General features: G+C 34.9%; 2 protein-coding genes across 4 annotated transcripts; one reads left to right on the top strand and one right to left on the bottom strand.

The window, feature by feature from the left end:
• Window positions 1-27: 27 nt before the first annotated feature.
• LOC128012162 (specifically androgen-regulated gene protein) lies at window positions 28-9,528 on the bottom strand. Of its 3 annotated transcripts, XM_052595220.1 has the most exons (5): window positions 9,365-9,383; window positions 7,227-7,378; window positions 4,097-4,270; window positions 2,763-2,943; window positions 28-2,684 (listed from the first exon to the last, which is right to left on the bottom strand). In XM_052595220.1, the coding sequence occupies exons 3-5, from the start codon at window positions 4,199-4,201 to the stop codon at window positions 1,171-1,173; spliced, it is 1,800 nt and encodes a 599-aa protein (XP_052451180.1). In that variant the 5' UTR covers window positions 4,202-4,270; window positions 7,227-7,378; window positions 9,365-9,383; the 3' UTR covers window positions 28-1,170. The 3 variants fall into 3 exon arrangements, with proteins under 3 accessions (XP_052451180.1, XP_052451178.1, XP_052451179.1); XM_052595218.1 differs by lacking the exon at window positions 7,227-7,378 and having other exon boundaries at window positions 9,365-9,528; XM_052595219.1 differs by lacking the exon at window positions 9,365-9,383 and having other exon boundaries at window positions 7,227-8,900.
• An 8,985-nt stretch (window positions 9,529-18,513) lies between these two features.
• On the top strand, window positions 18,514-23,383 carry LOC128011060 (peptidase inhibitor 16). Its single transcript, XM_052593100.1, has 6 exons — window positions 18,514-18,805; window positions 21,227-21,375; window positions 21,475-21,550; window positions 21,643-21,752; window positions 22,494-22,585; window positions 22,702-23,383. Exons 1-6 carry the CDS (start codon window positions 18,650-18,652, stop codon window positions 22,932-22,934), a joined length of 816 nt encoding a protein of 271 aa, XP_052449060.1. The 5' UTR covers window positions 18,514-18,649; the 3' UTR covers window positions 22,935-23,383.
• Window positions 23,384-23,968: the final 585 nt, after the last annotated feature.

Raw genomic sequence — 23,968 nt, 5'->3', positions numbered from 1 at the left:
TTTTTTCAATAAAGAAATGAGATGAGATTTGAGACAGCATATAATCAGAATCTATAAAAGGCTAACAAAATATTCATATTCATTTTTTTTCTGAGGAAAATACTGCAACTATTTACATTTCACATTACACAAAAAGTGAAAGTGATCATCAAAACTATAAATATTTTAATGATATGGAAAAATATTATCTATTAAAATTTTCTTAGGCTACATCTACTTTATTGGGATCAATTTGAAAACAGCTTTAAATCCACACTGAAAAAAACCCTATTTGTCCAGCGAAAACAGAGCTCTGTTACCCATATGGCATTTTTTTTCTCTAAATATACTAAAATAACTTTCAAAATGTATTTTAGGGGCAAGAAAATATATTTCCCATCTACCACAATTTTATATTGAAATACATTGAAAAAAAATTGCCAAAAATATATTGGTAAAATATATATTAACATAAGTATATTTTAAAACCTTTTATGCTATATATTTTGTAAATCTTCGAATGTCTGATATATATATATATATATATATATATATATATATATATATATATATATATAAAATCATGTGATGCAGTTAAAAGAATATACTATACTGCAACACTATGAAAGCGTAAAGCAAGATAAAATAAGCGAGTGATGGGATATTTTGCTAATAAATGATGGTTCCAGAAGAATAGCATGATAACTTCATTTGTAGCATATCAGCAGTGTTACTTTTACTTTTAAATGTAATGCATTAAAATATGGCATTACTCAACTGATTGCATTCAATGAATAAATAGGAAATCAAAGTAACTTTTGCTTATTTGAAAAAGCAGCTTGGATATTTTTTTTTGTAAATTTTTAAAGCAATTTCTTATTGACTAATTAAACCAGATTACGTAACTTGAGTTACTTTTAATGTGTTACCCCCAAGTTCGTTTTTATGATGATAAAAGAGCAGAAAATGCTGTTTTCAAGTTGATCTGGATTCATGTGGACGTAGCCTTACTATAAGTGCATATATAACGTTACTCAAGTGTCAGGTACTTAAGCAGGTACCTAAAGATGCAAATCGATGATCAAGCCGAAACCAAAAGCATCACAAACATTGTCAAAGTCCATATCATCAGCATTTGTCCTTTCAATGTTAATGTCCCAGAATACATCGAAAGGCCAGTAGTACCATCCATTAGTCCCTCAGTAATCCCAGTTTCTTCAAGGCTTCCCTTCGGTTCTCTCCATTTGTACCTTGTGGAGAGATCATCACACTTATTCCGGAGCGATGCAACTTTTGCCCGTCGTTTCCTGGATGAGCTGCAGCCGCTTTGAGCGATTTGGTTGAGTCTTCAACTTGATGGGCGATGCCAAAGTCCTTGGCGCTCCCTGCAGAAAAAGGTCGAGCTCTGCTCTTTCGTAACTGACCTGGAGACAACTCAACTTGGGTCCTTTGAGGGTTTGTCGTCTTTGGCACAGGGTTAGCAGCCATTCGAGATCTCGTGCGCTCCAGGGACGCCGTTTTGATCTCGTAGGATCTTGTCGCTTGGTTTTTTAGTGAAACTTCCCTGCTTTTCTTATCTTGGTACTTTAGTGTGTCTCCCAGATGCACGTCATCTGGTATGGGGCTTTTGGGAAGTCTGGATGGTTCCCGAATGGGATCTGTTGGGTTACAAAACGACTGAGGACGAGTTTTAGCTTTGAATGTTGGTGAATGAGAAGGAGACACGCCGTGGCCCGTTTCTATCTCTTCGTTCTTCAGCAGGCCTAATTTTTTCAACGCCTCCATTCGGATTTTCTTTGGATCCATCTGAGTTCGTTCGGTTTGAGGAAGTAACGAATGTGTGTTTCCCGGGTCCTTGTGGCTTTTGAAGACGATATTCGATGGGAGCTTCTTGGGTTTGGGTGCCACAGCCGGTGGGCTTTTGGGATCGCCGGACTCTTTCAGCGTAGCAGAACTGTGTTCTGAAGATGGCAAAGGCATCAGGGGTTTGTCCGTCGCAGACTGTTGCACAACCATCAATGGTGTCAAGTGAGGAGCTTTCTTCAAGGAGGCCTTGTTGCATGGGTTTCCAATCACATTGTGGGATAACGGTCCACTTGATGTGCATTCTGGATCTGATTTGGTCACCTTTGTTGGCTTGATGGATCCACCAGACTCCATTTTGGGGAGTTCGGGAACCCTTTCCGGTGGCTTGTTGTAAACAGGAGGCGGTTGCGAATAAGCAAGGCTTATTTTCTCCACTGGTTCATCCATGAAGTCTGAGGGTGGAGGAATGAATTCAAGCGGCACCTCTGAGGAAACCTTCTCCTGCTTCGACTGAGACTTGACCTCCAAACTCTTAGGTGCACCATCTTTGGCTTTCGAGTCACTTTGTAAACTTGTTTGAACTGGAGGTTCGGGTGTGAATGAGGGTGGCAAGTCCACCACATCAACTGACTGTCCAGTGCTTTTTTTGGAAGATGCTACTTTTGAAGTAGCTTCTTCTGGAACGGTCCGTCTTGGTTGGTGAAGGTCAGGGCTTGATCTAAACCCATCAGGTACATCAATAAAAGCCACAGGTGTTTCCTTTGGCGATGTTTCCATTGGTTTGTTGACTATCTTGGCATTCCTACTGGCAAGGAGTGATGGAGGTGGCACAAGGTACTTCTGAGAAGGTTTACGGTCTTTTCCAGTCACTTTGTTTGGATCCTCATGGGCTGATAGCTCTGAAGGAGAACATTTATGAGCCATTACTCAAACAGACCATTTTTAAGGGTACTTTCGTCTATTCTGTTAGTGCTTACCCTCAGATCTTTTCTTGTGCATGGATGTTCGCTGAGAAGTGTTTTCTTTCAGGCCATTAATTGGGCAATCAGACTCGTCGTCAGACAAACCGCTGTCATCTTCTACCTCCAGAGACTCAATGGTCTCCTCCAGGAACATGAGACAGGCTCTCTCCTCAGCAGAAAGGTAACTGTCATCGCTCTATCAAACAAAGAAAATGTGTTTTTTTCATTTTTTTTTATAATTTGATACTTTTATTCAGCAAAGAATGTTGAATTGCATTAATAATAATAAAAAATGACTATTATGTACATTTATAATCTCATAAAATGCTGCAACTTCAAATAAGTGCTGCTGTTTTAAACTTTCTATTAATTTAAAGAGTCATTAAAATTACAATTTATCAAAGTTTACCCAAAAATATGGAGCAGCACAACTGTTTTCAGCACTGATAATCAGCAATGCATCTAGAGATTTGTGAAAGATCATGTGACACTGATAGTGTTCACCGTCGGTTTGATTACATGTAATTTGTAACTAACTGCATGATTAATAATGTAATAAAATTACAAAAATAAACGTAAAATAAATTACATTTTACAATATATTTATATAGAAAAGTAATATTTCACAATTTTTTTTAATTAAATAAATGCAGCCTTGGTGAGCAGAAGATTCTTTTTTTTAAAAAATCGAGAGTCATTTTATCATTGATGTTTGTAAATGTTTATTATACAAATTTATTAGAATATTTGAATGCACTGTGCTTTAAAAAACTTTGAAATACTTATAAATTTACCAAATAAATTTGATCAATAATAATAAAAAAGAAAACATTCCAACAAAAATATTATATAAAATAATTAATAAAAAAATACTTTAACCCAGAATTGGTAATATATGATGTATTTTTATGTTATGTAATTATTTGTAATTATTTAATTTAAGAAAAAAATGTAAGTTGATTGATTGAAAGTGTCATTTACGATGTATTTTTATATAAGATAAAATCACACCATGTTTCCTTGTTCCTCTTTTAAGCAGTACTGATTAAAAAGCAACTTTTCAACCCCACAAAGAGAACAGACAGTTCCTCATGTTTGAAAAATCAAACGTGGTTCACCCAAAAGTGAGAATTTTAATGATACCTTTTCTAGTGTTTTTGTAGCTTAACAGACCGGATGACTATGAACTGGATTTGCATGGAAAAGATCTTCTTAAAGATTTCCTCATGTTCCGTGGAAAAAATGACCGCAATAGCAGGTGTAGAATTACATGATTGTGAATCAGTGTTTGTTTTAGGTGCACTGTTCCTTTAATGTTCTGGGAAATGAATGAATGGCGTCATACTCACAAATCCAGAGTTGCTGCTGAGCACACTATCACAGCTTCCTGCACTGTCCATCACAGACACAGAGTCAATGGAGACGCCCCCGGGCCAGGTGTCACTTTTTGGCATTGCGCATTAGAGGAGTTCAGCTGCTGGTGCAGGTCTTTAAAGAGCTTATAATAATGGAAAATAGAGGATCTATCAAAAAAGACAATGAAAGCAATCAAAATCAGCAAAAGAGCAATGATATTCAAGTGCTATAACACGTCTTAGTCAGCTTAACGCAGCACATGTAGCAAGGTTATTTTTTATTATATAATGAATAAAAAGAAAACAGACAGAATAGAAAATGAAAAGAGCAAGCTAGTGTTAAAGGACTTTTTTGCTTTTGTTTATTGTATAATAAATAAAAAAGAACAGGAATAGATAGAATAGAAAAAGAATAGAAAAGCTAGCGTTTTTTTTATTGTATTTTTTTTTAATAAAAACAAGCAATTAGTAAATTAATAGATTGAAGTCTAAAAAGGTCCTTTTTTTAAAGAACATAATTAGAGTAGAGATTGCTAGAGTTAGAGGGTTAAATAACGATGGAAGAGATGTGTTTTTAGCCGATTTTTGAAGATGGCTAAGTATTTAGCAGCTCATTTAAAAGTCTATGTAAGTGACTTTGTGCCTCTTTGGGATGCATCATACAGAAACGTACACTTGCAGAACACAAGCTTCTAGAGGTTCACTTTCATCCATAGACAGTAAAAGTGTTCACTTTCAGCGCTGAGGAGACTAAACCTCGCTTCTGGTATATCAACCAATCATCGTAGAGATGTAAATTACGTGCTTTTAGTTTTAACGTCTCGCGCCGCGCTGTTAATTATTACAGCCCTGTTAGTTATGTTGAGTAGCGATATTGAGCATTTGATTGCCGAGCTGCCATTCAAACAGTTAATATAAAAATAAAGGGGGAACACGTCTAAGCTGGATATAGGCTACATTAAATAGCACAGCAGGCAGCTGTCTATTAATACAGACTTTTACGAATGAATGGATGTCTGCTGATCGGACAGGTAAGCGAAGTTATATTATCTTACTGTATGTGTCTCGTTTTCTTTAGGTGTTCTGACTAAAAGCAACCGAAAAGCCATTTTAAAGTGGTTAAGCAAATAATAATAACAACAACAACAATAAATAATAATGATAATAAACCAGCAGGGATCCCCAGACCAATACAATTACGTGCCTCTTCTATTTTAAAACCCACGAGGCGCTGATAACATCATTTGTTTCTCTGTCAGCAAGTGTCTCTATCACAATCATCTTGGTACAAATGACGGAAGTCACACTGTTGACGCCACACTGTGGAGATGTGTCTGAGATATGAGTCCAGCACAGACGGACTCTCACAGCAGTCTGGCTCAGAGATGGGAACATTTGGCATAGTTTTGTTCACGGTTTTTGGGGATGAACCTATGTTTGTATCAGTATCGAGATGCTTTTATAGTTTTAATTAATATTTTGAATTTGTTTTATTTTTCGTGTTAAATATTTAGTTATTTTGTTGTGTAATTTTTATTAGTTTACATTATTACAATATTAATTTACTGAATTAATTTGAAGTATATCCCAGTTTATTTATTAGTTTACCTTATTACAGTATTTATTTATTTATTTATTAATATGTCCATTGTTAATTCTGTTTTAGTTATTTGTATACCAAATACAAATACTTCCAATCATTCAACTTTAACCAAAAAATAAAAAATAAAATAAATAATAATAAAAATAATTAACATTTATTACTTAACATAAAATGCATAATACATAGGACAAATATTGGGTCAAATTATTTTTTTAATTAATTATTAAGCATTTTATGTAATATATATTTTTTGTTTATTTGTTTTAATAAAGTATTAAATAAATGTTAAGTATATCTGAGTTTTATTATTATTATAATATTTATTTATTGTTTTTAATATGTCCATATAATTTTTTTTATTTCAGTTTTAGTTGTTTATATATCGAATTAAACTAAATTACAATAAGAAATGTTGCCTAGCTGAAATAAAATAATAAAATAATTGTATTTTATTTTGTTTACTGACAAGAATAAAATATTTATATTTTTATATTAAATCAATTATAAAAGTTGTAATATTAATTTTTCATTTTACAGTAGTTAAATATAATAACCCTGGTATGCATCTATGTAAACTGAATAACTGATTAATTTATCGCAAAATACACACAGCTATTTCTTTGCTCTGTTAACCATCTCTGATTAACTGCATTCGGGTCATTGTTCGTCCCCATCAGGACAGACCCCTGCACTGTTTGCACGCAAAATGTTGGTTTGCACAACCTGCAAATTGATTCGTTCTTCAATGAATGTCTAAGCACAGATGGCTAGACGTTCAGTTAATACCTGCATCCACCCTTCAGTCAAGTGAAAGAACAGAGGCCTGTCTGACACACCTGTGGAGATGAGCAAATCAAAATAAAAGCACAGCAAATGAAAGAGCTCAAAGCCTACGCCCAGAGAACACAATGTGCCCAGATTACTAATATCACTAACGAAGAGCGGATGACTTCAGAATGAAACTGCTGAAGGTGAAATGATCTATGGGTGAAATCATCACACCACAGAAGATTATACTGCCTTCTTAGATGCCTTGGACAAATTCTGAAGCAGAACTGTGTATTTATTTTGTGGAGAAGGCAATCCCAGAATGCATTGGAAAGATCTTGACGAAAAAAAAAATCCTTCAGCAATCATTCTGATATGTTGATTTGCTGCTCAAGAAACATTTCTGATCATTATTAATGCTGAGAAAAGTTATGCTGCCGAAACAGAAATCATAATAAACATAAATAAATCATCATAAATGCCCATTTTTGATCAACTGAATGTGTCCATGCTGAATAAAAGTGCTTTCTTTAAAAAAGGAGAATCTTTCTGACCCCCAACTTTTAAATGAGAAAATATGTGAACGCCCAAAAACTCAGAGCCCACATGCAAAAACAAAATGAACAAATCGAGCGAGTCTGAAAAACACAGACGACAGCAACGTCTGGAGATTGTTAGCGCCAAAGTTTCCAAGTCATTCAGCATATTTCAGGCGCTGTGCCTCGCTGAGGTCAGGTAATCACAAACACACACCTCTCCGTGACTCTGTGAGAGAAACAACGCAGCGAAGAAGGCGATGGATTCGGCTGTGTTTGCCCAGGAATGCCACTGCGCCTGATGATGTCTCCTGTGTTACCAAAGTCACTTGACCCTTTGACTTCAGGATGGTTCATCTTTAACTATGACTAGAATGCAAACAGGTGAAATCTGATCGGTTTGATGTGCAACAGAGCTCAATGAAGCTTTGAAACAGCATGAATTAATCCGGTCCTGCGTTGCTCTTGCTCTTGAGCCCACACATGCTATTGCTTTCATAAAGTGAATGTCTTTACGTTTTACACGAGGAAGTGGAGGCTTAAAATAGACCCAGAACACGACCAGGACATCAGTGTCAAAGTGAGGCCAACAGATATCTGCGCTTGTTTCATTTAATTGAAAGTTTGAGAAATTATAGTCTTAAAAAACAAGTAAATGTGACGTCAGCATCAGCATCCGAAACTGACTGAACTGAAGTTCAATGATGACATAAAATTAACATAAGAATACATGATACAACGTTATTATTCATTAAAACTATTTTTAATTTTATGTGATTTTGTCTGTTGGTTTTCAATATATAATTAGATAATTACAATTTGAATTTAGGAATAATTATTAATTCAATTTAGATTTTATTTTTCTATTTTACTTAAAGATTTAGTAATTTTGTTGCTTTTCTCATTTTTCTTTTTTTTTTTTTTACGTCCATGTACTAAGATATTTTAGCTTGAGTAATGAGATTAATTAAAGGAACAAACTTTTTCATTTGGAGTAAAGTTCATTTATTTCAAATCGCAAAATATTGTTTTATGGGTTTTGTTAACTATAATGACCCTCATTTCAATTACGTAAGTAAAATTATTTTACTGAATATTTTTTTTTGTTTTATACATTATGTACTTTTAAGTAGAACCACCAAATTTCTGCATTTCTTTACATTTATTTATTGAAAAATATGCCAGAGAATGTGAAATTGATTAAAGGTCAACGATGAGGTCAAAAACTTTTTTACTTGCATTACTTAGTATAAGTAGGTTTTCTATTTCTGATTTAACATCTGATCATTATTTTAAAACAATGATCATGATACTTGGAAGAAATACTAATAAACATGTTTAAAAAATGATCATGCACATTCAGAATATTCGAGGTGTAAATAAAATATTTTATAACTTTATATTACACTTCTCTGTGGAATAATCTATTAGGATTGAACTGTAGCAGCATTCTGTGCTCGTTTATTTTAGTGTAATGATGCTGACCATAATTAAGCATGGTCACAGACAACTACACTAGTTACTAGAAATATCTGGCCTGTGACGTGAAGAGCAGTCATCTGCGGCTCCTGGCAAATCATTTACTGAGAATAAACACACAGTCCACATCCATCTGCAAAGTACACATTAAAACAGCAAACCTCTCTGTTTGAATATTCAATATACTCTATATATCAGTCATACACAACACCAATATATGATGAACCCTTCGCCAAAGAAAGATTTATGACCATCCCTTGGCTGTGTATGTGTCAAGGGCACTAAACACTAAATAAAACCACAAAAAAGCATGCTTTCGGCTTCATCAAATGAATTAAACGTGTTGCAAAAATGACTTCTGATAATCCTAGAAGAATGTTTTGCTCCATACGCAATGGTTTTTCAGCAAAAGTGAAGTTCCAATAGAAATTTATTTTTAAACAATATTTGAATATATATATTCTGGGCAAATGACTTTTGAATCATGAATAAAGCTGCTGGTTTTCAAGAAAATGTAAATGACCTAAAAGGAATGATGAATGATATTTTAAAACACAATATTAAACCAAAATGTTAAATCCTCACTCAAGTGAATCATTTAAAGTACATTAAACACAAAATGCATGAAATAACAGTGTTTAAAGGGTATGTGAACAGGGATTTAACACCTGTCACAAATTACTGCCTTGACAGCACACATGAAAAACTACAGACATATACTGTACAGGTAACCTGTTACCTATTTGTGATACAAAATATGTTTACTTTACGATTTCAACCTTATTATATGATTATTAACGCGTATGAAACAGCATGTCGCCACAACAGCCTGGAAATCGCGTGAAAGATCCATCGAAAGGCAGATAAAAGTCTTACCTGTCCGTCAGGAATTGGAGTCGCTCACCTGCGTGACTCTCAGCTCTAAACTAAAACACAGAGCCTGTGAGTCTCTTCACCAGCGCAGCGCTCTCAGCCAATCAGAGCATGCGTTACACACAGAGCCGCATCTGATTGGCTGAACGCCGGAGAGAGCGTGTAATCAACAGATCACAGTCCGTAAACACTGCAGTTCAGAATGAAATAGTACCTTACTGCACAGTAGACGTATAATATGTGACCATGGACAACAAAACCAGTCATGATTTCGAAATTGAGATTTACACATCATGTGAAAGCTGAATAAATAAGTTTTTCATTGATCTATTATTTGTTAGGATCTTGCAATATTGGCTGATATACAACTATTTGAAAATTTGGAATCTGAGGGCCTTTAAACTTGTCCAAATGAAGTTCTTAGCAATGCATATTACTAATCAAAAAAAAAAAAAAAAAAATCAAGTTTTAATATATTTACAGTAGGAAATAAACAAAATATCTTCATGGAACATGATCTTTACTTAATATCCTAATGACTTTTGGCAAAAGAAAGTCTAATCTATCATTTTGACTGTATTTTTGGCTGTTGTTACAAATTTGCTCCAGAAACTTAAGAATGGTTTTGTGGTCCAGGGTCACATATGTACAGAATGCCCCAATATTAAACATACAATGCTGTCACAACCTCATCAGGTATTTCCTGTTGAACTGTCACTAGCTGAGCATCTGAACAACATGTATTTTGAGGTGCAGCTCATCATACTATATTACAGTGTTTCACTAGTTAGCAGAAAACCAGTTACCTTACCTTAATGTTCAACAGGAACAGACAAACTGATTGTCATTTATGCTAGAACCACGCAGGGCTGCATTTCCCAAAAGCATCATAAGCCTAAATTGATCGTAGCTCCATTGGTTTCAATGGGTCTACGATGTGCTTGATATCGTAGTTACTTCACCCCAAAATGAAAATGTTGTTATTAATCACTTACCCCCATGTCGTTCCAAAGCTTTGTTCTTTGGTTCTTCGGAACCCAATTAAAGATATTTAGGATGAAAACCGGGAGGCTTGTGTCTGTCCCATGGACTGCCAAGTAACTTACACTGTCAAGGACCCGAAAAGTATGAAAATCATCGCCAGAATACTCCATCTGCCATCAGTGGTTCAACAGTAACTTTATGAAATTCGAGAATACTTTTTGTACAAGAAGAAAACAAAAATAATGACTTTATTCAACAATTTGTATCCTATGTGTCTCTCCGCACTGTTATTTTTGGAGAATAAAGTCACTATTTATATATTTTTTTTTGGCATACAAAAAGTATTCTCGCATTTCATTATGTTACTGTTGAACCACAGTCACAATCCTCCCAGTTTTCATCCAAAAATTCTTAAATTGTGTTCTGAAGACAAACGAAGCTTTAATGGGTTTGGAACGACAAGGGGATACGTGATTAATTCAAACATTTACATTTTGGGGGTGGAGTATCCCTTTAAGCTTAAGATGCAGCTCAGATTGATTAAAATTCAAACTCGATTCACGTGCAACAAATTCTTAATAAAAAATAAAAAGATCAAAAGAGCCATTCATTTGAGAAATTTTGAATTAAACTACATTGTTTTGAAGCACTCTAATCAGATTACATATCGTGAATCATTATTCAGATGTAACGTTACAAAAATAAACCTTGTTTTAAATACTAAAAGTATAGCATAGTAAGCATGTTTTTACCATTTGTATAACAGTGTTACAACAAATACAATGGTTTAACTATATCATCCATGTGTTTTTCAAATAAAGACTTTAGATGACATGAAATGGGTCAAATGCACCGATGTTAAAATCAAACCTATACCCAGGAGTTAATCTTTCTAATTCTGTGAGAATAGGGATGTTCAGGCATCATAAAGCATTTAAAGTGGCAGGAGATAAAACTGCAGCACGCAATAAACAGAAATTAACCGTGCATTAATTATCATTCCTGGTGTGAACGAGCCTCAACTTGTCCAAGCTGTTGTTATACTACCTCTTTAGTACATTTCTCTTACACAATCATGTTAAAAGACCAGATGACTTCTAACCTAACACCCTCAATCGTCAGATTCGTGATTCATGTTTCATCATGTTATTTTAGAATAGGATGCATTTCATTTCGGTGAACAAATGTAGGCCTACTTTTCTTTGAGGGCATTGGTACATAGGTCAGATATTTAGCAATTTCACCTATTAGCAAAAGTAAACAAAAGAAAAGCCCTGAGAAATTAGCTCATGCCTTTTGTTTACCGATGGCATTCCACTTGGTCATTCATTGACTTGGTTACAGTTGTAAAGTTTATGGTATGTGATCAATGTAAACCTGCCTGAGCTCTGGGTTTAATGACAATTCAGGTTATATCAGCCAGAAATAGCTCTTGGCTGGTTCTTTGTTGAAGTGAAGGTTCTGGAAATAACCATTAACCAAGCTAACAATTTTACGTTCTGGGAACGTTAGTTTTTGGTTCCCAGAACGTTACCAGAACGTTCCCTATTGGTTATCCAGGAAAGGTTTCTTAATATAAATAGAACGTTCCCTTAAGGTTAGCAGAACGTTCCCTTAAAGTTATAAAAATATAACCTACAGGGAACGTTCCCAGAACATTCTCCTAAGCTTATCAAATTAAACCTAAAAATAACATACAGGGAACGTTGCTAGAACGTTCTTGTTTGGTTCCCAAAAAAATTACCAAATGGGAAGCATAAGGGAACGTTCTGTCTTTGCTGGGAAACAACACTAGTAATGCTTTGATTGTATTGATCATGTTTTTAACCCTCACAATGTGTTCTGGTCATTTTGATCTTCTGTTTTCCCCAAAAATGTTAGTTAATGTTATCACAGTTGATACAGACTTTACTCAAAAGTTGCCTTTCTGAAATTCTTTTTATAATTTGTGTATGTTTTGATCTGGATTATTTCCCGCCTTGTTAGGCCTGTGATGTTCCCAGTCAGAATTGACCAGTTTACAAAAATTACCATGCTGTTTTTTTTTTTTTAACCAAATCTTGGATTCAATCTTCATGTCAACTTGTTTTCTTTCAATTAAGACACAGGTTTGTCTCATTGTTCTGAGCATATTCACCTCAGTTTTTGAACGACATTTTACAAATTGATCCACAAATACTACTCAAATATGATGTGCATAAGCTGAGATCAGTGAGAGGCAGATCAACGATAGATGTTACGGTAGGTGACCTCGCTCTCGTTTTCATCACAGATACTGTAAACAGCAAAGGACAATATCAGACAAATAAAGGGTGGTTCCCTTTAAATGTCCTTTTGTACTATTGAAACATGTAAGAACTGGAAGCTCATATGGAAAATACTATGTGCTGACATGACTTGAATAAACCATCCTCTGGTATACAAATATTAATCACAAACCACGATTAAAATCTTGCTTAAAAATGTAGAGCTGGTGTGTTTGGATTGAGTTTGGAATCAGAAAATGAAGTCCAGTCCAGTGATTCGTGGTCCTGTGTTTTGCTGTGTTTTCATTGAGCACATCTCTAGTCAGACTGGTCCTAACATGATTAACCCCAACACAAGTTTAGCCTGAATTAACTTCTCTCAATCCACTGTGTCTTAATCCCAACGCCTGCTAAAACTACAGCGGTGTTTTTAGTGTTTCATTAACACATGGACTAAATATACTCACCTGTAGCTTGTTAATGTCATTCAGCTAAAACCAAAGCACAAACACAGACATAAATATCAGTAAGTTTCAGTTCCATCGAATAGCTTTCTAATTAGTCAAAGTTAGTCACTGTCCCCAAATCAACTACCATTGAGACGGATGGGAAAGATCTTGCATTGAAGTCATCAAATCCTTGTAGCTTTGAGCCCAACAGGGACATCTAGAGGAAAAGAAATGAAAGAACAAAATTAAAGCAGCATGAAGAATCATATCTCAGTAAATCATAGTTTTAAAATATTAGATTAGATGCATAGTAGGCAGAAAAACTCAATAACACTGCAAGTATGTATCAGAAATATTTAATATCATGTTTCAAAAATATTTTGTCACAACAATTGCTCAACTGACACAATTCTTTAGATTAACAATTATCATGTGAACATTTTACAAGATGCTAACACAACTTTTTATGTATTTAGACACTTATAACAATAACAAAGTTTGATTTTCATTGCATACGGTACACAACAAAAAGTCAGTGTCTTAAATTATTCAGATGAAATGGTTAACAATAAACATAAAAAGACTTCTCAATGAGTTTTTAACTTTTTTCCCTGGTAATGAATAACTAAATGAATAAAAAGAAGATTTATTTAATGAAATTTGATGATATGATGAAATTCATTTTTATAACTTGTGAACTTGCAGAAGAAATCTGCCTAAAAACACTTGAATGATTTAATGTCTTGCAGTGTTACTTCCCAAGTAAATGCATCTTGTTTCAAAAGATGTTGGAGATTTTAACTGGAAAATTTGCCAAAGATTCTCACAGATTTTTTGCAGTGCACATTTGACGAGCACAAAGTGTTCAAATAACTCACACCCTCATTTTTAACAATAGATACTGTTTTACTATTTAAAATCAAATAAAACAGAAATATATTTTACAATAGAATACATATACAACTGAAAACATTGTCTTTTGTGTGAAACAGTCTTTGTACTGTAGGTCATGCCAGCTTTTAAACTGAAAGAAAACCCCAACATTTCAGGCCTATGACATAACCCAACATTGTTTTGATCAGATCATCTGGCCATTTCTATTCTTCATCAGGACATTCTGTTGTTGAGAAGTAAAACTGAACTTCAGGGCTTGACGGGACACTCCTGAAAATCACGGAGGCCCGGCTGAATAAGATCCCAAAGAGACCCTCCCAAAACATCTGGAACTGCTCTCGGACGTTTCTACGGACCGGGTCAGTGGTGATGACAAACACTCCCAGATTCACAATAACAATCTCAACAATAGCCCTGGAACACAGTTCGAGTATTAATACATTAGAATGTGTTAAATAATTTTTAACAGCAGACAATGACCTGTGAAGTCATCGGACATGAAATGTACATTAGTGCATGACATCACCTAACATTATTTGTGAAGTCGTGTAAAGACATACTTATGTAATATATGATTCATGAGTGAGGGATGCTGGGTAAAAAGCTCTCCACCCATGAGAATCACTTTCATTTAAAGACGTCTTCATCTGGCGTGGTTTTGTAAACAAATCACATGTAATTCATGTCGGGGTCATTCTTCTATTAAGGGAACTTTTCTAGTTGAAAAAAAAAAAATACTAGAAAAGGAGAAAAAAAATACTAGAAAAATTGTTTATGTTTTTAAAAATAACACTAGAAAATACTAGAAAAATTCTGGTTTAAATAATAATTACCTTACTGTTCCCCCTTTTTAAAAGTAGGCTAAAATATTAATGATTTTAAAATATTGTTAAAATAAAATAATACAAATTTAACCTCGTGGGAGTGACTATAACAAGGTGAATTTAATTGAAAATATATTATACTATAATTTATTATTAATTCCAATTCAACCAGAACACTTAAATTATAAATTAAAATGAAATCGCTTTTCATAATTTGATTAGAAAAAAAAAAGTTCAGTTAATTTGATATATGTAAACATTTTGTATCTTTATTTAAATAAAACCAATGATATCAGTATAATATAAATAAAATACTGCATATATTTCTTAATATGTGTATTATTTATGAGTATTTTATCTGTATGCATACACACGTATATGAAAATACTGTTTTTATTATTTCATAATAAAATAATATTAAAATAATATAAAATGTAAGTAACATAATATTTAAATTCATTAATCAAATTACTATTCAACTTACATTTCAAATTTTATCTAATTATTTTAAATTATTAATAATTGTTTTTGTAATTATATATTTTTAAAAAACATCACTATATAATATTATTAGAATCAGAAGTAATTCACTACTTTTTAAAAAAATAAGCAATAGATAAACAAAGGTTCTACTCCTTTGAACATTAAATGCATTAATCCATTCCACACATGTTATCAGGGTCTCTCAAGATCCACTCGAGACCGGAAAAGCTTGAATGGATGATCAAACACATGGAAGAGTGATATACATCTGGGAAACACAAAGCAGAGTTTCAGCTGTGGTTTGGACAAGGTTTGCTCAGATTAACTGTTTGGTTACTCATCTCTAAGCATCTCTGTCCATTAAATGAATCACTCATCATTGCATATGTCATATTATGAGTGCGTGTGTTTGCTTGTGTATATATATATATATATATATATATATATGTATATATATATATATATATATATATATATATATATATATATATATATATATATATATATGTTTTCAATAATATTATTGTCAGAGTTAAATGACGGATTTTGAAGGGGATTTTGGTGAATTTTTGAAAACTGCTGCAACACGTCATTGGCTGTGAGCCGCACACATGTGCAGTGTTATGGTGTTTGGAGTCTGGAGTTGCTATGCCTGTACATCTGGCTGCTGGAAATCACAATCTGATCAGCGAAAGTCTCCACGCCCTGAACAACACCCTACAGCAGAGAGAAATAAACCAGTTCAACACCACTTCAAAACCAGTAATACAAACTTTAGAATATAACTCACGTGAATGGATCACTGGAGAGCATCATACAAGTGAATTACCACTGAAACAGATAAAAGAAGGATTTTGTTTAGTTTAGACACAATCTGTCAGCTCATTCAAACAAGACATGTTATATAATCATACAAGAGACTGACAGGTATGTGAAAATGAGTTCCCTGACATGTAGATGTCAGTCACTCAAAGAACAATAAAAGATGCACATCTACAGGTCCTTCTCAAAAAATGTGCATATTGTGATAAAGTTCATTATTTTCTAATAATATTTTTTAATCTGCTAATTGCCAAAATCATCAGTATTAAAACAATAAAAGACCTGAAATATTTCAGTTGGTGTGCAATGAATCTAAAATATATGAAAGTTTAATTTTTATCATTACATTATGGAAAATAATGAACTTTATCACAATATGCTATTTTTTTTAGAAGGACCTGTATGTGTCATTAGACGCGTTTCCATCCAAAGTTAGGAAATTTAACTTGTGTGCAAGAATAAAACATATGAAACTAAGCCCTGTGTTAATCCGACGAGTCAGAGAGGCACAAAATCATCACTTTCTGATAAACTGGCACTAGATATCACTACGAAAAGTGAGAGAAGCCACTGAACACAACAAACTTCATATATAATAAATGACTTGTGCCACAAAGTGAGCAGATGAAACAATGAATGCTTTCGGAGCTGGATACCTGCTGTTCGGGAACACAGTCGAGTAAAACAGTTCTGGGAGCCAATAATAATTACAACAGACTTTACTCAGGCATTTCAGAATGAGCAAAACATTTCAGATGCTGTGCAACAAGACTGGTCCGCTGGTTAGTCAGGTTATGCCGCATGACTTTTTTGATGTGCATGGAGGAATTTATTAGCCAAACTAGAGCTTGCACAAGAAGTTGGGTGGCTTGTTCTGATAGGAAGGGTCTAATCTTCCTAATGTTGTATAAGGCAAACCTGCAGGACCGGGTCGTTGTAGCAATGTGGTCAGTGAAGCTTATCTGATGATCCATCACAACTCCTAGGTTTCTGGCTGTCCTGGAAGGAGTTATGGTTGAAGAACCCAGCTGTATAGAGAAGTTGTGATGAAACGATGAGTTAGCTAGAATCACCAGGAGTTCTGTCTTAGTAAGGTTGAGCTGAAGGTGATGGTCATTCATCCAGCTAGAAATGTCACTCAAACAGGCTGAAATGGGTCATCTGATTGGAATGAGTAGTAGAGTTGGGTGTCATCAGCGTAGCAGTGATAAGAAAAGCCATGCTTCTGAATGACACATCCTAATGACGTCATGTAGATGGAGAAGAGAAGTGGTCCAAGTACTGAGCCTTGAGGAACCCCAGTAGCAAGGTGTTGTGACTTAGAAATCAGCATCAGCACCCCAGCAACCACCCAGAACACAGTAACAGCCACCTAGCAACATCCAGAACTCCCTATCAACCACCCAAGCAACACCCCAGCAACAGTAAGCAATCATCCAGTACATCCTAGTAACCACACAGCAACTCCATAACAACCACCTACAAAAACCTAGCAACATCCTACTGTATCAAAACCCCAACAACAACCCAGAACACATTAACTGCCCCCTAGCAATCATCTACTTCCCCCTAAAAACCACAATGCAAGTCCCTAGCAATCACCTACAACATCTTATCAGCACCCCAGCAACCTACCAGGACACATTAACAGCTCCCAAGCAACCAACACCCTAGCAACAACTTACTGTAGCAACACCCCAGCAACTACCCAGAACACAGTAACAATCTCCTATCAATCATCCAGAACACCGTGACAACCACATAGCAACTACCTGGCAACCACCCACAACACCATGGCACCTTAGCAACACCCCAGAAATCACGTAGGAATTCAGCTGCAGCCCCCCACAGGACTAATACTGATGATATTTGCACAAGAAAAATAAAACACCACTCTCATTCTATTTTAAATAATTTTCCTTCACATATTCTTCAGAAAAGGCCTGACATATTTTGATTTGAGATGTAGGGCAACCAAAGCTGCTAATAATTTGTTTTAATTTTCAATAATTCAGACCTTATCCTTCCAATCTAATAATCCTCTGAGCCAGAAAGGCGGTCAGGAATTCCACTGGCGTCACTTACAGTAAACCGGAGCTGGATTTGTGTAACGGGAGGCAAGGAGGATCCCTCTGTAGTGTGCAATATAAGGGTGAATCCCTGCAGGACACACAGAGCCTGGCAAGGAGAAAATGAGACCAGGATTTGCATAAACAATACAGGCGGGTCAAATCAAGTCAGGCATTCCTCAAGCACAACTGTTATAACACGCCGAGTGACTAAAACAATCCTATCTGAAATCTTTGCCAATTTAGAGATCCTTGCTTGACTTGTCAGATGGCTAGCAATGAGTTATGAGAAGATTTCTGGTGAGGTAGGGGAAAACGAGTAATACGAGTAAATTATGTGTGTAATACGACCATAGGCAGCTTAAATACCGGGTCGAGAGGGTGGGACTGCTGAGTGTGTCCTGTACAAACTCTCTCCCTCTTCCACACACTTACAGCCCAGAGACAGACACTGAAGACGTTAAGGACTGCGAGTGACAGACCTAGGAGGTTTCATCCGACCGCCGACAGCATCATCATGCATTGGAACGTGGCCCTCCGGACCGCCGGGCTCTGGGTCATTCTGAGTTTAGCTGTTGGTCAGCTGACTGAGCAGGAGAAATCAACTATCATTGACTTGCACAATGATATTCGCTCTACGGTTCAGCCCAGCGCCGCCTTCATGCAGAAAGTGGTAAGAGATGCACCTGACTGGAGAAACACATCAAATTCAGCTTTGTTTTTTTGGTGTAAGATAGACTGGTACATGAGCTACTGAATATGACGTCTTAGTTAAAGGAAAAGTAAATGCAAAAATGCCAATGTTGTCATTATTTAAACGCATCCGTGTTACTTCAAGCAGGTAAGATTTTCTTTCTTCTGTCGAACTTAAAACGAAATTAATCTTGCTGAAAGATTATGTGTCTGTCTTGGAGCTTGCCAGAATTTGGATGTTCTCCAACATTCAAACCTTTTAGGTTAAGTATTTTAATATGCATTGATTTAAAATCATTTAGATTTAGAAATTCTATGATTTATTATACTGTACAGTTCAAATGTTTGGGGCCTTTAAGATTTTTTTTATCTCTTATTCTAACCGAAGCTGCATTTATTTGATTAAAAATGCAGTAAAAACTAATACTGTGGACACATTATTACAATTCAAAACAACTGTTTTCTAATATGTTAAAATGCAATTGATTTCTGTGATCAAAGCTGAATTTTCAGCATTATTACTCAGTCTTCAGTATTGCTCAGAATTAATAATATGCTGATTTGCTGCTCAAGAAACATTTCTGATCATAATCAGTACTGAAAACAGTTGTGCTGCCTCATATTTTTGTGGAAACTGTAATAATTAATTTTTTTTCCGTTAGTTTGTAACATTACATATATTCACTTTTGATCAATTAAATGCATCCTTCCTAAATACTCATTTATTAAAAAAATAAAAACAGACTTCAAACTTTTGAATGTGTTATTTAGAAAACATCTCTCCCATCCACACGTGTGAAATCTGTTGACTGTTGCTCTCTCATCTCATGAGGGCTGTTAATGTTTTTATCATTGGTTTTGGACTAGAGCTCAGTGTTTGTGTTAATGAGAGTTACGAGGTCAGAGCATCTCATCATCTGTCATCAATCACTGCAATTACATCTTTCACCGTCTCATTACTTCTGTAAACAATAATTCTAACATTAATATCCATGGTAATGGAGTCATCATGCATATTCATGGCACATTCAATCCCATTTGAAACACAAGGGAGTCAAAGTAATCCTGTAATCCTGTAATCCTGATTATAGTTTACCAAATGAAAACTTCTCGCTCATTATCTAGACAGTTCACTCAAAAATGAAAATTGTCTCATGAGCCACTTAACCTCAAGTTTTTGCAAACCTTTCTTTCTTATGACGAACACAAATATATTTTGAAGAATGTTGGTAACCAAACATGTTGCTGGTAGCCATTGACTTCCATTGCATTAAAAATATAAATAAATGACTATAGGTCAATGGAGAGAAGAAACTATTTAGTTTCAACATTCTTCAAAATATCTTCTTTTGTGTTTAGGAGAGGAAAGACATTCATACAGGTTTGGAACAACCTGAGGGTGAGTAAATGCTGATAGAGTTTTTATTTTTGGGGGAACTGTCCCTTTAAGCTGTGATACTGTGTGAAACGTACCGCATGTCAATGCAAGAATCACAGCAGTACAAAAGCTGAATGAGACCATCCTTTATCTGAGGGACTATTCGAACAGAAATCATGAAGCAACTTGATTTTGAATGGATGGAGTGTGTGTGGGTGTGTGGATGCAATGATACTGTTGCACAACATGTGTGTGAGACCTGCTGGGGAATGTGAATGTTATATGAAACCGCAGGAACGTTGCGTGTTTTAATAAAGCCCCACATGGTCATCAGGTTTTACGGCCTCGTGTTTGTATTGCGAGTAAAATTAAGTGCAGAGATTTAAAGTAGAAGAGTCTGGTCCTCTTGTGAAACATATTACTTACATTTAGACCACAGTGGAGTGGATTGCACAAACATGTCTGAGTCATATTTCATTGCAAAAGGGGAAAAAAAAGTCTTGCATGTTGACTACAAAAAATTGCTTGCTTATTTATGTTTTATTTATTTATTCCAGCACAGATTAAAGGCAGTACAACAAACAAAACTATTCAATTTTTATTATATATATTTTTTTTTTTTTGCATTGTGGTACAGAAAACATTACTTTTTGTTTGCATTATATTTTAATGCATATTTTTAAGTTATTTTGCATTTTTTAAGAAAACAAAACTTATTAATTCATTCCTTCATAAATTAAAAGAAATTCACCACCGTAAAAAAAAAATACTTTACAGTACAAAAAAAAAATACTTTACCCTACAATATAAAAACTTTAGTAGTAAAATTATAAAAAAAAAATTACGTCATGGAAGTGAAAACCTTACTTTTTGTGTGTGAAATATGACCAAGCATTGCAAGATGTCCTCAATGACTAATCTATGTAAAAGAAAGAAAGAAATTGGTTTAATGGTTTAATTATTTTGAGTAAAAATCCTCCTTCTTAATGTAAAATATCAACAGACTGGTTTGTGTTGTTTGAGGTGTGGGACGAGACACTGCGGCTGGTGGCTGAAGCATACGCTTCAAAATGCATCTGGAAACACAACCCTCAACTCGAGGAGCTCAGAATGGGAGAAAATCTCTTCGTAGGCACTGGACCATTTAATGCTACCAAAGCATTGCTGAACTGGTATGACAAATCCATTCACTAAAACATAAATGAGACATCTGTGATATGCAGAAATATTATCTATAAGCAGATTTGCAACTCATTTCTTTGTGCACACAGGTTTAAAGAGCGTGTGGATTATGACTTTGAAAACAATAGCTGTCCTGAACACAAGATGTGTGGCCACTACACTCAGGTGAACACTGTCTCCGTGTGTTCGGTGTGTTTGACTGGTGTCCACAGCATGAATGTGCAGATGTGACGATGTGTTTCTCTGTTGTTTTACAGATGGTCTGGGCAGACAGCAGTAGAATCGGCTGTGCTACTCATTTCTGTGACACTCTTGAAGGGCTGTCATTTAAAAAGGCCACTCTTCTTGTCTGTGATTATTTCCCTGCGTAAGTGCATTTGATTAACCCACACTAAACATTAACTCAGGGTTCAAGAATGTGTTCTTAAACACTCCCCCAATAAACACAACCTGGACAGCATTGATTGTGTTATAAGATGCAACTTAGCATCATATGGGCTCATATACTAATAATAGAAATCTACAGGTTTACAATTCAAATCTAAATCTAAAGCAGTGTCTCAAACCTTTTGATTCTAGGGTCCCCAATTATGCAGAACGGTTCTGATTAACTGCTTGCTGTCAAACCTTTTATTTACAGAAACTAGGGGAGTGACAATATATTTAAATAATAAAAAAATATATTGCATTAAAAATAAATATGAAGTTAATTATTTAATAATTATATTAAAATCAAAATAATTATTAAAAATACATGTAATAATACAAATAAATATGAAATCATCAAAATAATCATATTCAAATTATAATCAATTATATAAAAAAATTTAATAATTACATTTTATTTCAGAAGATTCAAGAACTGGATGTTCTTCGGGATTCAGCAATGATTTAAAATGGATAGAAATATCACTTTTAAAATGCTTCATTATACCCAGGATTTCTAAAATGTGAGAACCCTGGTTCCTAAATAAAATTAATTGAAGTTACAAAATAATAAATATAATGCCAGTTTTCATCTGGATTTTTAGCTGTTTAAGCATCTCTAATATTATATTTTGCCTTATATTTAAGCCATCTTGCAGATGATAATGTTCCTTTATTACAGAGGAAATTATAATGGAAAAAAGCCATACGAGTCTGGAGCGCCATGCTCAAAGTGTCCAGAAGACCTATCATCGTGTGAGGACAACATATGTGGTAATGTGAAGACTTCATCAGTTGAGATCCAGATCATAAGATAAAATGAAAAACTGAACTATGACTATATATTTGATTGTACACGCTTCTCTCAAAACTCTCTCTCTTCCACACAGTGGCTGAGAATCTCTTTAATTCATCTGACAAGCCCGAGTCAGAGGACACCGAAGCTCCGACTGTCTTACCTACGCATCCAGGAACGACGACAGAGCCTTTCACCATTCCTGAAGAGCCAACTCAAGTGCACGTTAACATTGAGAGAGCGATAGAAAGTGAAATGAACCATGGATCCAAGATGGAAAGCGTCTCTGCTTCTCTGCTGATGCTCGTCTGGCTTCTTGTTTTGTGAGGGTTTGAAGTGGATGTATGGAAAGGTAAATGCGACTTTTTATCTCACAGTTCTGACTTTTTCACAGAATGTGAGATATAAATTCGCATTTGCAAGTTATAAAGTCAGAACTGCGAGATAAGGTCCAATTTTGAAGGTGGAAAACTGATATGTTCTCAGAATTGCAAGAAATTCTGACTTTATGTCTTAGAATTGTTTATATCTCACAACCAAGACTTTTTAACTCGCAATTGCAAGTTTACATAACGCAATTCTGAGGAGAAAAAAAAGTCAGAATTGTGAGTTTGTATCACGCAATTATGAGAAGAAAAAAATCTGAATTATGAGATAAAAAGTTGCAATTACCTTTTTTTTTTTTTTTGTGGAAACGGGCTTCCATATGGATGAGAACCTAGTGAGAGGCACAAACATTTGTTTTAAGGAAACCTAAAAAAAAAAAAACATACAAATGTAGATGAGTTTGTTCCTTCACCAGATTTAGAGAAATGTAGCATTGCATCACCTTCTCACCAAAGGATGCTCTGCAGTGAATGGGTGCCATCAGAATGAGAGTCCAAACAGCTGATAAAAGCATCACAATAATCCAGAAGTGATCCACACCACTCCAGTCCATCAGTTAATGTCTTGAGAAGTCAAAAGCTGTATGTTTATACGAAACAAATCCATCATTAAAACATTTTAATGTCATTAATAAGCAGCAACCAGCTAAAATGTGAGTCCATAATCCATAATATTGCTTTCTCTAGTCTTCTTGTCTGAATTGGGAGAGAAATATGCACAGATCAAGCCCAAAAAGTCAAAAAAAAAAGTCCTAAACAAATCAGTGAGTGGATATTGATGTGAGAGGACAACAGGAGATAGACTTTTTGACTGGAGGAAAGGTTATTTGGACTTGTATTTTGGCCAAAAGTGATGCTTAAAGTAAAAAAAAAGACTTACAGAAGCAGAGCCCTAGTTTCTGACACTTTGTTTGGCATCTACACGGGTCTCAGAGAGGCTTAAGAGATAAATGAGCAGGTTTTTGCAGATTAGCC

This window comes from Carassius gibelio, chromosome B23, assembly GCF_023724105.1.
Source record: "Carassius gibelio isolate Cgi1373 ecotype wild population from Czech Republic chromosome B23, carGib1.2-hapl.c, whole genome shotgun sequence".
NCBI classification, from domain to species: domain Eukaryota; kingdom Metazoa; phylum Chordata; class Actinopteri; order Cypriniformes; family Cyprinidae; genus Carassius; species Carassius gibelio.
The sequence above is the reverse complement of the archived record's forward strand: the minus strand, read 5'-3'. Positions and strand labels throughout refer to the sequence as shown.